The 12,754-nt window shown below is 43.2% G+C and overlaps 2 protein-coding genes across 2 annotated transcripts; one reads left to right on the forward strand and one right to left on the reverse strand.

Annotated features, from left to right (window-relative positions):
- On the forward strand, positions 1,177 to 2,735 carry LOC8071119 (fatty acid desaturase 4, chloroplastic). Its single transcript, XM_002443922.2, has one exon. The coding sequence runs from the start codon at positions 1,447 to 1,449 to the stop codon at positions 2,386 to 2,388; it is 942 nt and encodes a 313-aa protein (XP_002443967.1). The 5' UTR covers positions 1,177 to 1,446; the 3' UTR covers positions 2,389 to 2,735.
- LOC8071120 (CRS2-associated factor 2, mitochondrial) lies at positions 3,074 to 6,746 on the reverse strand. Its single transcript, XM_002445125.2, has 5 exons — positions 6,090 to 6,746; positions 5,372 to 5,499; positions 5,052 to 5,277; positions 4,808 to 4,935; positions 3,074 to 4,578 (listed from the first exon to the last, which is right to left on the reverse strand). The coding sequence occupies exons 1-5, from the start codon at positions 6,592 to 6,594 to the stop codon at positions 4,504 to 4,506; spliced, it is 1,062 nt and encodes a 353-aa protein (XP_002445170.1). The 5' UTR covers positions 6,595 to 6,746; the 3' UTR covers positions 3,074 to 4,503.

Consider the following 12,754-nt stretch of genomic DNA (forward strand, 5'->3'; position numbering starts at 1 on the left):
TGTTTTGGATTTTCTAGGTACATTTTTGTTAGAGCGAGGTCAATAATAGAGCCAAGTGCTTGGCTATAAACCAAGTGATTAGAGCCAAGTTATACAATAAGAGCACTCCCAATGCTAGAAACTACCTATTAATTTTTATAGACACTATATATAGAAACTATGGCCCTAATGTATAGTTTCTATAGAATATTTTTTATCCAATCATATTCATTCTTTCTCCATTCTCGGTCAATAATATCACTTCATGTCTTGAATTTCGTGTAGACATGGTTTTTAACTTAGACCCAGTTTCTATGATTTTTGTTCTCTCTCTTCAATAACTACCTTGCCACATCAGCAAAATGCTTAGGTGACACTACAATTAATGTCTATAGAAACTATGATAGTTTCTGAATTGGGAGTGCCCTAAGTTGTCTCATACTTATCTCTAAAACATCTTCTCTTTCCTATTCCTTCTCACAACACTTGTTATTTTAGCCCACCACTAACTATACATCCGTATCCAGCTTAGTGCTTATATGAGAGCCAGGCTATCATCTTTCTCCTATCTTCTCTCTTCCACATCAACATTAGTTTGGCTATAAGCCTATTATTGTACTTGCTCTTACTATGTATCTAAACGTAAGTATATATAGAAATGCATAGTAAAAATAAGTATCTAAATACATAGTAAAAACTATGCATCTAGAAAGGCCGTCTAAGAGCGAGCGTACTCCCTCTGCTACCAAAGGGTTGAAGACTAAACTATTCTAAATTTAACAAAGTGTATAGTGCAAAGTTATGCTGTATCAATAATTTTGATTGCAAATAGATGTACTATAAAATATATTTATGATTAATCTAATATACTTATTTTATACTAATATATTTTTAATATAAAAAAGTGGGGTTGCACTTGATAAAAGTAGATAAATACTTAGAAGTCCACTCTTTTTTCGGCATGCGGAGAGCATAGCAGACAGAACATATTCCTTTTCCAAGTCATGTTCTGCCCATTATTATAGGGTGATTAATTACCGACCTCTTGAAAACACAACGTTTAGTTGATAAGCTATGATAGAAAGTACTGTTAACTAATTTATTATGACAGAAAACACTGCTAAGTTGCTGGCAGAGTCGGCTAATAAGCTAAGCGAACAAGCTGATGTACAGAATAAATCGACGTTACTCAAAAGTTCATTTTTCATCACAGGAAAAAGGGAAACTTTCCGCATTCTTTTCCAGTTATAGGCCCCGTGTCCGGCTGTCCGTCTTCTGCCAGTCCATCACCCCACGTATACCCCGATCACACCACACAGACAGACGTGCAGCGAAACTGGCATAAATATATATATGATGATCCATGCAACACAAACCCCTGCAAAGGCTGCACCTTTAATTTGAGCGAGAGGCGGCGAGGTCCCCGAGAGTCCAGTTTTCTCGACGTCGACGCGTACAAAGGCAGCCATGTATACTCTGACTCCGCGCTGCCACCTCCAGCCAGTCCGCCGGTCGCCGCCGCCGTGCCAGGCAGCCACGACGACGACAACGACGACGACAACATCGCCGCCGCCGCCGTCGCTGTCCGTCTCGTCCCGCGCCGCCGCCGACCGTGACGAGCTGCGGTCGACGTGGCCGCAGCGCGCGTGGACGCTGGCGGGCACGGCGGCGATCCTCTCGTCCCTCTCCACGTCCGCCTCCCTCGTGGCCTCCGGGTCCAGCTCCCCCGCGGAGCCGCTGGCGGCCGCGCTGGCGGCCTACTCCCTGGCTGACCTCGCCACGGGCGTCTACCACTGGTTCGTCGACAACTACGGCGACGCCTCCACGCCCTTGTTCGGGTCCCAGATCGCCGCGTTCCAGGGCCACCACCGCCACCCGTCCACCATCACGTTCCGGGACCCCTGCAACAACCTGCACGCGCTCGCGCGCGCCGCCGCGCTCGCGCTGCCCCCCGTCGACGCCGCGCTCTCGGGCTCGACGTCGTCGTCCGCCGCCGCCGCGGCGCACGCGTTCGTCGGCGCCTTCACGGCCTGCGTCGTGCTCAGCCAGCAGTTCCACGCCTGGGCGCACGAGAAGCGACGCAGGCTGCCGCCGGGCGTCGAGGCGCTGCAGGACGCCGGCGTGCTCGTGTCGCGCACGCAGCACGCCGCGCACCACCGCCAGCCGTACAGCACCAACTACTGCATCGTCAGCGGCATGTGGAACGGGTTGCTGGACAGGTACAAGGTGTTCGAGGCGCTGGAGATGGTCGTCTACTTCCGCACCGGCATCCGCCCGCGGTCGTGGGACGAAACCGACGCCTCGTGGAAGGAGGACACCGGCGTTGAAGCCTCCGCTGCCGCCACCGCCGCCGCCACCACCGGCGGTAATGATGCTTTGTTACAGACAGCGGGCATAAGCTCTGACTGACGGTATGCACTGATGCACATAGAAGAAGTATAGAGCTACCACACAGGTACATACAAATTAATTAATTAAGAAGGTACACAAAATGTTGCTCTCAAAGGAAATTTTATTGTTTGAATTGATGGGATTGAAGGGTCAAGCTCAAGAAAGTTTTTTGATAGAGGAACAGTATCCTACATAAGAGAGAGAGGGAGGTCATAATCAAACCAAAACAACACATTTTCTTTCTTTGTTTCATTTGTGTAAATGTTATATGTTGTAATATTGTAGCTATCATATATGCTGTAATATTGTAGCTAGGTTCCCAGAGAAAGATTGGTGATGTCTGAAATTTGATGATTTTCACAGGCTTTCCTCCCTGTCTCCGAGAATTTCCTTTGCCAACGGTTTTCTTGTGGTTGGAATTTAAGAGGATTTCTATTTCTATTTCGTGGTGCGAATCTTTTGTGTTATCATAGCGGGATGCTCTAGAAATTTCAGAGCTCTTGTCTTTTCATCAGAAAGTTCAGAGTCAGCCAAGCCACATTCAAATGAGTGGCCTGAGATGACCCACACTGTTAGTCTTTCCTCAGCCAATACCAAGTCATACACAAACACTTCTATATACTTCCTAACGGAACAAAACTATCCACTCAATATACTGAAATATGTCAAGTAAACTTTATCTCCAACTCCAATGGATTCAATGTATCCCAGCCTATCCGAAGAAGAACAGCTTATCGAGGCTCAGATAGTCAGATTACACACCATCTGTTCGAAAGGGCATAGTCCCAATTTCTCCCTTCAACCAGATAGACAAAGCATCAACGACAGTAAGTGTCACACGAACAAAGCAGTAGGGGTCAAAGGATGGAAGACTGACGATACAGATCACAGCAGGAAGCAGAAATTTGTAGGCAAGATAGCTGCTGCTTACTAAAGCAGTGTGACTTGCATACCAAGCAGAGTAGCGTCCTGTTTCGCAGCATGCCACCATTCGCAAGTTGCAACAAACCAACAGTAACAAAATGTGGATGACCAACCCGATCATTCACTGCAGTTGATTACTCCCTCCGTCCATTTATTGGGTTCGGCTTAACCCTCCGCGTAATGACCAAGGAGCTAGCCGCAAAAGGCACGCCCGCTTTGCATTTAATCGCTGCTCTGGTGAAACCGTTGCACTTCCCCACTAAAACGTCCGCTAAAACGTCGTTAGCCTGGCCGCGCGCCCGGCCGCGTGCCCGTTATCGCGCTCTTTAGAAGGCAGCAACGCGCGGTCAGGGAAGGAAAATTTCCATACTCTGTGATCCCGCGCCCATGCACTATCTGGCGCCACAATCACCTGCCAAATTCAGCGGCCCAAAACCAAAAATTTCGCACTTCCTTCTATCGCCGCCTACACCAAAAGAAATCAATCTTTCAACGCCCACCATCTAGCAAATTCGTTTTCACGTTGCCATGGCCTATATAAGTTGCGTTGGAGGATCACTACGTCCAGGCAATCCCAGAATCTCCTTCCCTCACTACGTGCAGCAACTCGGCGCGGCCGCGTTCAGCAGCGCAGCGGCGTGCAGCCACTCGGAGCCACGGTGTTCTGTTGTGGAAACCTAGCAGCGCCAATGGAAGGAAACGGAAGGGGTATTTAACGCAACGGAAGGATGACGCGCATCTAATGCCGGGTTACGAACAAGGAGTCGCGAGCGCATGGGAGGACGTGAAACCGTGGTCCCCTCTCTTAAACGAAGCCGACTCTTGGAATTTTTTTTTTGCTTAAACGAACCCAATAAATGGACGGAGGGAGTATATTAGGCTAGTCTCAATGCATGTTTCATGAGAGTGTCATGCACATTAAATAGAGTGACACATAAGCAAAATTGCTGACTTGGCAGGGTCATTAAATGAAGAAGTTTCATCAGATGAGAGAGGAGTTTCATCCCCATGAAACTCATCTGGCTCGATTACCTAGTTTAGAGTCTTGGTAACTGTGCCATGAAACTATGCATTGAGACTGACCTTAGCATACAATTTTCAGTGATTGCAAGGGAAGTCATCAATATGGCAGGGCAAATAATTCCTCTGGATATACGGCAGATGCATGCATCATTGTGGTCTGGAACTGCACTGTGCTGAAACAGAATGCTATTGACCAACCTTCCCTCTCCATAGTATAATTTGTTCATCTTTAAATAATATGGGAATACATGGAACCAAATCCTGTAAAATTCAACAAAAAAGTCAAAAAATCATCAGTCTGCTACTTCTGCAATTGGTTGTCAGCTAAGGAGCAAGACAGCTCACAGTAGTGTTTCTAGAATCTAGGCACAGCGTAGGTTAAAGAAAATAGACTGATAAATGAAGCAACAGTGAGTAATATATGGAGCAAGAGAGTCAAAATGACTACATGCATATTGCATACACAGAAGAAAAAAGCATGAGAACATACCCTCAGCTTTACACCAATTTTCTTGCAGTCACTAGTCCCAACATGAGTGCAATCTAGCCGGACAACTTCCACAGTTTTAAATGCTTCTCTCACTTTATCAACAACATTAACATAGACACCATTCCTGGCTGCTCAACACAGAAAGACTCTTTGATCAAAGAAATATCTTGACAACACAACTATGTGATGGCAAAGTGAGCCCATATAACCCAAATGCTTATTATAACATAATGTACCAACTTACTCAGTTTTGTAAGGGCTGGAGAATTTAATCCTCTATTCCTCAATTCTTTTGTTTCCTCGAAAGTCAGCCCTTCAGCAACATTTTGCACAAGCTTAGGATAGATAGGAGCTAATGGTTTCCACAACATCAATGGTATGCCAGGCCTTCTTTTGGGGTCATAGTTCCGACCACGGTACAGGATAATGATGTTTATGCTGCGGTATATGACTTTGCCACCTGTTTTATCCTGCACAATGTGCACTCACATGAGGACACGGCACAGACACTGAGAGAAGAGTATAAATCCTAGTATCCTCAAACTTGTAGTACCATATTATGACCTCAAGATGGAAGCAAATGTTGTCCATGTCGAGTGTTGGCACTCCCAGACATTTGATCCTTACAGCTTCTGCACGTTTCCAATGGTTGTGGATGTCATCAAGCATATTGTGCGTTACCCCACCTTTCCCTGAGAGCATGAAACATCATTTGGCATGTAATTTTTTCTGCAGCCCCAAATGGTGCAATAGTATATTCTGAAGAACAATATTCTTTGGATGCAACACAACACATTCGTTTTCTTTTTCAACCTACAATATGGAATCAGATGTAGTTCTTTATACTATGACTTCAACGCAAACTGTTCAGAATGCCAAATATAAGATCAAAACACACCTAAATTCAGGAAATATACTACAGAATTTGATCAAAACATAGCTAAACAGTGACCAAAGACAATTTTCTCCATATATGCCAAGAACAATGAATTTCTTCACCCATCTCTGAATCCTACTTGCATCAACTTTCCAAATACCTACTAACGTGGATGATAGACGAAAGAAATCGAGGAGCATTTGGATTACATGAGAAACCTTTCAGAACCAATCCAAAACTCTGTTGCAAGTGAAACACTCTTTTTTCTGCAAGGTTTCAGCTCATTTCACGAAAATGGTACCTGACTGCGCCTAATCAAACAACCACTCCTACTCAACAAACGAATTAGAAATATAAATAACACAAAGCGCCATTCGGGTCAGGTACTGGCAGCACAAAACTCACCCAAATTGATCTGCCGTGAGCAATCACTGTGCCGGTACTTCTCCACAAGCGCCGCCACCTCCTCCTCCGAAAGCGGTTCCCCGAGAACCTCCTCCCGGCTCCTCTCGTCGCCACTAGCATCCTCGCCGACGCGTGCTGCGGCTGCGCCGTCCCATGGGCGGTCGAGGCGGCCGGGGCCGAAGGGCGAGAACCGGGTGGGCTCGCGGAACCCGATGGGCCTCCACGCCGGGTCCGTCTCGGAGTACGAGTACCGGAAGTCGAAGGGAAGGTCGGAGTGCGCAGGCTCGTCGGGCCTGATCTTGCCCGCCACGGCCTTGGGCTTCGGCGGCGGCGGCGGCGGCGGCGTCGATGGAGCCCGAGGTGGGTGTTTAGGGATCCGCCTGAACGGAGGGTCGTCGTCGGGGTCGGAGAGGGACGAGGAGGAGCGCAGGAGGCGGCCTGCCAGGGCCTGGGCATCCAGAGCCGGGCGCCGCCATGGGAGACGCTTACGAGGAAGAAGCATCATTTGTTGGGTTGGGATGAGCGAGAGGTGGAAGATGATGAAGTAGGCTTGAATATTGAGTTGGGTTTGCTGGGCCCCCAGTTTGCATTTCTGGCAACTCACACAAGCGACAGATGTTCTTTTGCTCTAAAAAAAACAACGGATAGTACATGTTCTTATATATAAATGTATAGTTTTTTTAAACAAGTTTTTTGTAAACAATATCTTACCCTTCGAGTAATCCTTCTTGGAATGGTCAGTTTTCTTATAAAAATGTCATCTCAACTTTTTATGAATTTGTCCCTCACTGACGTGAAATGGATTCTTCATTGGTCGAGGACAAGCACGAGGACACGCGCGATGAAGACCGACAAGCATGGAAGAAGGAGAGAGAAGGAAGTGTCTATTTTTTTTTAGAGAAAAACAAATTTGAAGGTTAAATATAAAATAAATACTACACTAGTCTGTTACATCAGTAAAAATGTCCATGTGGGTAGCATGGACCGGTGGTGCATTGCGTCACTTAACGAGTTTAGAGACTTAGAATTTATTCGTTTATCTTATAAGCCATATTTTTTTTATTAGCCAGCGATATTTTTCTATTATAATAAATCAATGAATAGATATAACTAGGTAGCGTGCCCATGCGTTGCTACGGGACAGTTAAACTTTTAGAGACTTAGAATTTAATCGTTTATCTTATAAGCCATATTTTTTTTATTAGCCAGCGATATTTTTCTATTATAATAAATCAATGAATAGATATAACTAGGTAGCGTGCCCGTGCGTTGCTACGGGACAGTTAAACTTTTGTACTAAAAATACACATATCGTATAATAAAATAACAATACTATAAAATTAAAAATCAAAGTTAAAGTGATATTTGATAAAAAATGAAGTTTATAAAATTAATAAGGGCTTGTGTATGAAACATATGACATGTCAAAAATTATTTTCCATCTGGTAGTGTTCTCCGAAGATTTGGCTTCCTAGAATGCTCAATAACCCAACAAAATATAGGAAGAGCACACCTTCCAGAATCCCTGATATGGTGGCTCTTTTCTAGCTTTGATTTTCCCCTCCAAGCAATCATGCAATGAGAACTTTGATATGAAAATAAAAAAGAACCGGACATAAATAGAATCCGACTACAAGTTACTTTGAAGCAAAACTAATCTCTGGACCAAATAAATGGATCCTAATTTCCAAAAAATTCACAATTGGATTTTATGAAATATACACGGATACAAGAAAAGAAATTTCAGGCACATAAATAAAAAATATTTGTATGACCAATATAGTCATGTACAGTTCCAGGGCATTCTCAATAGTTAAAATCCTAATTTGGTCATTAAATTAGTATTAACACATCTTTGATAACACATTGTTTCTGAAAAAAAACTATGACACTTGACACAAGTATTTGCCTAAACACTCCTTTGCCCCTTGCTTTGGTGAGAGTTGTACCTCGGCAGTCCATCCTTGTCTCCTCGGGAAGGAGACGTTCCTCAGCAACCCATCCTTGGGGAGGAGACGTTCTGATGTGGCATCTAAATGATTTGACCATCGAATAGTCTGAGACTTTACTACATCCTGCATGGTAGGCCTTCATCTTCCACCAAATACCATGGAGCTGTTTTTTGAGTATGGAGCAGTAGCTTGCTACCTCAATGACTCACGTTCTTAGGCTTCTAATTAACTAATTGTGATAGTTTTAGATAGCCAAGATGAAAGGAACTGTATAATCAAATTGCGATCTATTAATCAAAAAATAAATATTACATTGTTGACCTGACAAAACTAAAGTTCAAGAAAACCAAATATAAACTTTAACTTATCTAAAACTCATCATGCTAGGATGCAAAGTGACCGATTTAGTAGGAGGTTTCAGTCCCTGTTTTCTTATTCTATTCTCTTTCTATTCTGAAAGCCAAAACAACTTGAAAACATCAAGGCACAGCATAGCATTGTAGGTGAAAAAAATCTAACAACAGATGGAAACCATAACTGGAGCATAGCATTCTAGTACACAGATAGAGATGTATTAAAATACTGAAACACTTTTAATAAGCCAGAACAATCATCTATATTCTAATGACTCCTTTTATAATTAGTCAAGACACTGAATAGATAACAATCAAAATAATGAGAATATTGCAAAGTCATCATGTTTGAATCCGTGGATCTTATTTTTATGAATTTTAAAAAATTCTACTTGTATTTCTCTGGCATAAGCATTTTCGAATTGCTCAATTCAGCAAGGTCCTATAGGATTGCTTTAACCCTTGCGTTGCTGTATTGAGCACAAATGGAGCAAATTAATGGAGCATTGTTCACCATTCAGAATTTCATGAACAAACGGAGCATTGTTCACCTTTCACAAGCATCGTCCACCTATAGCAAAAACCTCAATCTTGTTGCATCTTCTGACAATTCTAACAAAGGAAACACTCGTGAACGAATTGCATCTGACCAAAAGTTACAGCTAAACCAAACTGTGCCTACTTGCCAATGAGCATCTGTTGGACCGCTGCCCGATCTCCAAACTGCACACACCTGCTTGCCAACAAGCTAGCATCCGCTCCGCCCGATGTTCACTGGCACACCCGATCGGCATCTGCCTGATCTCCAGCGATGCACCCACTCAGCCTACGCCTGACTCCATCGGCCACCGATCACGTGTCTTGTGTCCCAATGTTCCTTGTGAAGTGCGATGATGGGCGGCAATGGCGATTGGCGATGCAAAGCAGCAGCGTCAGTGGGGGAGGGTGCGGCGCCACAGAGACTCGAGCGGGGCGATTCGGGGACGACCGTGGAAGGGCGTGGAGATGGTGTCGAGGCAACAGGGGCAGGGAGAGGAGAAAGGAGAGGAGCACGGTTCGTGCGTCATGATTATTGCAGCGGTTCTTCGTTGCACGGTCATTGTGGTGATTGTGTGTGCGACGGGGAGGAGGCTTACTTGCCGAATCAGGGGATCTAGAATGGGAGCAGTGGTACCTTGGTCAACAGCCGTGGAGTAGGCCACCGGCGAGGTCGTCCACGCGTCGTGCGCGTATCCCTCCTAAACCTCCCAAGTAGGAGAGCACCGACGGTCGCCATGACGGGGGCATAGCGGACCTCTCCTGTCCCCAGTGGCCAGGCAACCATGACCGGCGGAGGGCCCTAAGCAGTGGGTCGCGCGGCCGAGGGACACACACGACGGCAGCGGCGGTGCGATCCACAGTTCTCAGCCGACCGGTTGTATTTAATTCTAGCGTCTTCGTATTTTTTCGGGAGCCAGCAGGTTATATCGCGGATGGGGCAGGTTTGGATCGCAAGGAAGGTGAGGTTCCTTTAATTTCGTCCGTACGTGTTTTGTTTTTCTTTTGAAGCTGCATGATTTCGTTTCCTTTTGAAGCCACGAATGGGATCGCAAGAGGAGAAGCCACCAAGGATACACCAAACCAAACCAATGTTGCACGAAAAAAATGTCTTTCTTTTATTCTTTTTATTAGTTGTGGGAGATTTTTTTTAGATAAGGGAATAAACTCTTCGACGTCATGTTGAGGTCATCATGCTGTCATGTGGCAAATCTATCGGTAGCCAATTTCTTCTAGTAGACTTCTAATATACAAAAGTTTAGAAACTTACCAATTAGGTACAGCAGGTTTGGACTTCTAGTCGATACAAAATTCTAGAAAGTTAAACATCACTAAAATATAGCATATATATATTTGGCAAGGCGTGAATCACGCCATTGATACCTCATAATTGATCAATTGGTTACACACCCCTCATAATTCGTAGTCTATAAAGACCCAAACCCTATCTCATTTAATTATATAGTCTTAATTTTCATCAAGTACAATAATGTGTTCATCCTTATGATTTTGGATGAATGTACACTCATAAACGGTTCTTACAAACATAATCGTTAAATAATATGTTGAATACATGTTTATATATGAAAAACAGAGTTAAATGTACATCCTTAAACTTGTAAGGGTGTCATATACGCTCACGAACTTTGAAAATGCACTAGAACAGTCCGCGGCGTTTGTCGCGCTTGAAATATGCCCGCATATTTCCCATGTCGGGTTCATAGTTAGACTAATTAGCGACCAATTTAAAGCCCAGTAGCAATTAGATTTTTGTTGGAAGCTTTGTTTCTTATTTTTCTGTTTTTCTTTTCTTTTGTATATTATATCTTATTTTTCTATTTATTTAGACCTGGTATTCTCTTTGCATACTATATAACTTTCTAGAATCCCTTGGTCATTCATGTTCTAGGATTTTTTTTTTATTTTTATATTTCATGATATATGTGATATTCATGTAGTATATCTATGATGTTCTATGCTATTATTTTTTGTGATGTTTGTGTAGTATTAATATAATATTATATGATATATTTATAATATTCTGTGGTATATATGTAAATAATTTTTCTAAATATATTTAAGTGGAATCTTGATTTAAAGTATTTAATATAAGAAACACAATGGCATAATCTAAAATCAGTTTGGATGTATATTTGGATAGTTATAATATTTTAGTTTTCAAACCTACATGCAACTGTGGCCTTACATGTCTCTAGGTGGGAAACCGCTACCATAATTATTTTTTCCCTTATCTTATTATTTCTTTTCATTTTCGGACACACGGCCGCCTTCGGTCTTGAGCCCAAAAAAACAAATCAGAAAAGGCCGAAATCTCGGGTGGCAAATGCAAGGTGTGGTGGCCCTATGTCACTAAGGCTTTGTTTGGATGTTGTCGGATTCACTTTAATTCACGTGTGTTGGTGTGGATTGGGGTGAAGTTTAGTTCAAATTTTACTCCAGTCCACCTCAACACATGTGGATTGATATGAATCCGACTACATCCAAATAAGACCTAAAGAGAAGGGGGAGGGGGGGGGGGGGGTTGGTGGTGGTTATGGTTATGTTGGAGGAACAAGGATCGGCCATGGAAGGGAACGCCACTGCCGGGGGACTCAGTAGACGTTGCACTTTTCAATGCCACTACGATAATGGCTGCAAGGCATCTTTCTAGAATTCTAGCTGTCTGGAGGGCAAAGCTCCATCTTCCCTTTTCCCAGGTCTATACAAGCACAGTCGGAGGAAGAAACGCACTGTAAGGGAAGCAATCCTAGGGCAGCAATGGATAAAGGATGTTGCTTATAACCTTAACCATGAGCTGCTGCATGAGTATTTCAGCCAATCTAGAGTTCTAGACCTCGAAGAGAACGCGACGACGAAATTATTTGGATCCTGGAAGGATCTGGGAGATATTCGGCTAGCTCAGTGTACAAACAAACATCCAGTTTGCCAGTCAGGTACCTTCCAACTTCCCGAAACTCATATGGAGAGTTAATTTGGGCACTGCCGCGATGCGAAGTCTTTCTCTGGCTGCTATTGAAAAACCGACTACGGACGCTGCAGCCTGCTTGCAATTCTGAGCATGCATGGAAAAACAAGGACGGCAGACGGTTTGTAAGCTAGCGTTTCTCAGAACCGCCAACACTAGAGGCTAGTAGAAATGAATTTTTTCATTACCGGTTAATTAAGAACTGCATGTGGAAATAGATTTTCATAGACGGTTCTTTTAGCCAACCGTTAGTGGAAATATTTATCCAGAAAATATAAAATCGAGCTTTAAAATAGAAAAAAAAGATTTTAATCCCACCAAAGGCCCACCGGCAAGTCCAGGTGCTAAGTGGCTAATGAGATTCGACCGCAACCTCACCCTTGCACTTAGCCTCTTGTATGACTCCGCCCATCACTCACTTATGTCTATATTAGTGTTTAATTCCACATATATTATACTAAACTGAGCAAACATTTAATGTTTGAGACCCTAAACGAATTCAAATAAAAAAGTTATCAACTACAAAGTTTCATAACTTTTCAAGATCTATAACTTTTATATTAGAAGTTTCTCCATCCAAACTCGTTTATAAAATTTGAATTTCAAATTTAACAAATTAAACGTAGTTTTTGATGATAAGATTATTTCAAATGAAAAAGTTATCAACTACAAAGTTTTATAATTTTTTTTCGAGATTTACAACTTTTGTTTTGGTGGTTTTTTCATACAAGGTCATTTGAAAAACTCAAAAAATTAATTTCAAATTATTTCTACAGGCGGTTTCTACTGCACGCAATAAACAAACAAAAAAAAACAAATCGCAGGAGAACAGAGCAC

This window comes from Sorghum bicolor, chromosome 7 (genome assembly GCF_000003195.3).
Source record: "Sorghum bicolor cultivar BTx623 chromosome 7, Sorghum_bicolor_NCBIv3, whole genome shotgun sequence".
Classification (NCBI taxonomy): Eukaryota; Viridiplantae; Streptophyta; class Magnoliopsida; order Poales; family Poaceae; genus Sorghum; species Sorghum bicolor.